Source organism: Lipotes vexillifer, unplaced genomic scaffold, assembly GCF_000442215.2.
Source record: "Lipotes vexillifer unplaced genomic scaffold, Lipotes_vexillifer_v1.1 scaffold36, whole genome shotgun sequence".
Classification (NCBI taxonomy): domain Eukaryota; kingdom Metazoa; phylum Chordata; class Mammalia; order Artiodactyla; family Lipotidae; genus Lipotes; species Lipotes vexillifer.
Window position 1 is genome coordinate 5,383,551 of NW_006792448.1, and position 3,003 is coordinate 5,386,553.

The 3,003-nt window shown below is 58.4% G+C and overlaps 1 protein-coding gene across 1 annotated transcript in view; it reads right to left on the bottom strand.

The window, feature by feature from the left end:
- Positions 1 to 3,003, bottom strand: part of SIGLEC15 (sialic acid binding Ig like lectin 15) — a 14,669-nt gene that overhangs the window by 3,340 nt on the left and 8,326 nt on the right. The window contains exons 2-3 of the mRNA XM_007465626.1: positions 1,716 to 1,775; positions 938 to 1,321 (exon numbers count right to left, since the gene is read on the bottom strand). Coding sequence (XP_007465688.1) covers positions 938 to 1,321; positions 1,716 to 1,775 — 444 coding nt within the window. The remainder of the gene's footprint in view (positions 1 to 937; positions 1,322 to 1,715; positions 1,776 to 3,003) is intronic.

The following is a 3,003-nucleotide window of genomic DNA, read 5'->3' on the forward strand; positions in this document are numbered from 1 at the left end:
GGGCGGGGGGCGGGGGGGTGATACGGAGAGGAAGGAAGAGGCGCTCAGGCGCCACGATGCCTGGGTCCCAGTACCAGTGTGACCTTCGGCAAGTTATTCCGCCAGCTCTGTGCCTTAGTTTCTTCACATGTAAAATGGGGATCACTTACATTACGGGGCTGTTGAGAAGATTTGACAAGTGGGGTGCCTGGGCAAGTGCTCTCTAAACGTCGTTACTATTGCGGTAGCACACGACTGGGGGCAGTCTGCTGGAGTGATTTCAAGGGCACCTCTCACTCCCAGACAGCCTCACCAGGACCTAGACTTGAGACGATTCACTGAATTGGTGGGACTGTGGGACTGGGGCGGACAAGGGCGAAGAAACTGAAATGCACTCAGAAAGGCGGCCCAGCCAGCCCAAGGGCACACGGGAGGTTCTTGGCAGCTTCAAACTCAACCCAGAACGCCTGGGTCCCCCAAAGGGGGGCTCCGGGATTTTTACAAAGCTCCTTAGGTCATTCCAATGCTCAGCCAGGATTGAGAACCACGGCTCTAGGATCCTGGTTCCCACATCTTTATACCACAGGGTCTAGAGAAGTGCCGGGCACTTAGTGGGCTCCCTGTGCACCCCCTCTGTGCACACAGCCCACTGCAGTCCTTGCCATATTTAAGGTGACGGTTCCTCGTTTTTCTCCCCCCTAGTCTGAGAGCTGTTCGGGCATATTCACTCTCTACGAGTTTCATTTACAAGGCCCAACCCAGGCCGCCCCCAGCCCTTCCTGGGGCCAGGATTCGGCGGCATTTTTAACAGCTTCCCGGGTGGCCCGTAGCCATCGCCAGGTGTGAGACCCCCTGCTCTAGAGAAAGGGGTGTGCCTGTTGTACCCTTTCCGATCCCAGCACAGAGCCCGCACCTAGGGAGCCCTCGGACGCGGGGGGGAGGCGGGCGGCGCGCTCACCGGTCACGCGGAGCCGGACGCCGTGGCGGCTCTCGTAGCGGTCGTGGACGTCGCCGGCAAACTCGACGCGGCAGAAGTAGCGGCCGTCGTCAGTCAGCGCTAGGCGCTCGACGCGCAGCGACAGGTCGTTGCGGCGCGGGTTGCCGAGCAGCCGGAAGCGGCCGTGCAGGCTGAGCGCCGTCTGGCAGAGCTCGCTGCTCTGCGCCGCCGAGCACCGGAACACCTGCGGGCCCGTGTACGGCTCGCCCGCGCGCCAGATGGCCGTGAGCGGCCCGTCGTAGTGGCGGTGCGGGTGTGTGAAGGTGCAGGGCAGCTCTGCCGCCTCGCCCGCCGCCGCACTCACCTCGGCCGGCAACTTCATGGACCAGCGCTGCGCCGGCGCACCTGCAGGCGGGCAGGCGAGAGGGAGGCAGGCGGCATGCGGCAACCCTGCCCGTGCCCTCGGGGGGCCTGGAAACCTCAGGACTCGGGAAGCGCCCTCCCTGCCCTCGGGGTTGGGGGGAGTCTGGAAACCCACCCCAGGACTCGAGAAGCATCTCTTGGGACTCTATGACTGCCGTGACTTTGTAGGTGCCTGGACTCTCCCCCCATTTCCCTGGGACAATTTGCCTCACTCAGGGTGGTCCCACCACACTTACAGGCCCAGTGACCCCAACCTCTTTCCCATCAAAACTTGCCCTGCTGCAGAAAAGCCCTGGGATCCCATGGTTACAATACAGTCCCAAGACCACCACCCCCCACCCCTGCCCCAGATGGCGACAATAATAAAGGCACTTACTGTGCAGCTCTGTGTTGAGCAAGTTTCTGGTGGTATCTCTTTTAGTTCTCACAAATGATCCTAGAGGTAAGCAGAGTTATTCCTGGGTTACATGTTATAAACCAAGGCACAGAGAGTTTGAGGCCTGAGGTCACACAGCTAGGATGAGGCAAAGCTGATGTTCAACCTCAGGACTGCCTGACCTCACTGTGGCACTCTAGTGCACTGGCATGGAAACTTGGGGCTTACCCAAGGAGAGCAACACTCCCATTGACAAGGGAAACTGAGGCTTTGGGAGGCGGTGGTATGTTTTGAAGCTGGTGTGTTGAGTTGGTGGCTGAGATTCCTCTACTGTCAACCCGAGTGGGCTTCCCAGAAGGCCAGTGGCCAGACAGGGAGCTGAGGGAGGGATGGACCGTTATGCTGCCTCCTTGCTTTGCACAAGTGCCTCTGGGCTCAAGTGTCCTCACCTCTCATGCTGTGAGCCTCTGAAGTATGGTTGAACTAAGGTCTGGAAGCTGCGCTCTGCCTGCAGCTTACGGAGGCTAGAGAGTCGCTGCCTGTCTTGTTGCAGATGTGTGCTTCTTTGGGGGTGGGGTGAACGGCGTGGGTGGATGAGTGTCAGTGCTGGGAGGACCAGGTCAGGGGGCCTGGGAGCCTCCTCCAGAAGGGAGGGACAGGCTTAGCCTCTAGTGCCCAGGTACAGTTCAGGAAAGGGATCTTTACAGGGAATAATATACCAGCCCCTATATTTCCAAAGGGCCTTGCTATTCACCAGGTTCTTTCACATTCATCACATCACATGACTCCAAGTCCAGTGCTCTTTGCTCTGTGGGGTAGCCACACTTGTCTCTTGGGCAGGAATCTCCTCAGCCCACAGCTGGCAGACCATCCTCCAGGGAACCCATACCATCTATGAGTAATCTACAGGTCAAGGCATTCCTTCTGCTCAGAACCAATGTTTCCTGCCCCTCACGTGACGGCCCATCGCTCTTTGGAGCCTTCGCCTTCCTTGCCTGTGATGGCCCTCCCGGGATCCCGTCATGGCTATCCTGGACCCAGTAAGCCTTCCCTTCTCTGGCAGAGGTCCTAATCCTTCACCTGCCCCTCTCCATCCTCACTACCCGCTTGGTACTCTCCTTGCAGTGTAGTGTCCTGACCCCGGGGGCTCCAGGTGTGTGTTCCAGGCCAGGTAGAGTGGGGTATGAATCGGGTTGTGTGAGCTGTGCCTCATAGAAAACCTCACTTTGGGATCGTGCCGAGCTTGCAATGAAATAAAACCACAAGGTTTTTTTTTTTTTTTTTTTTT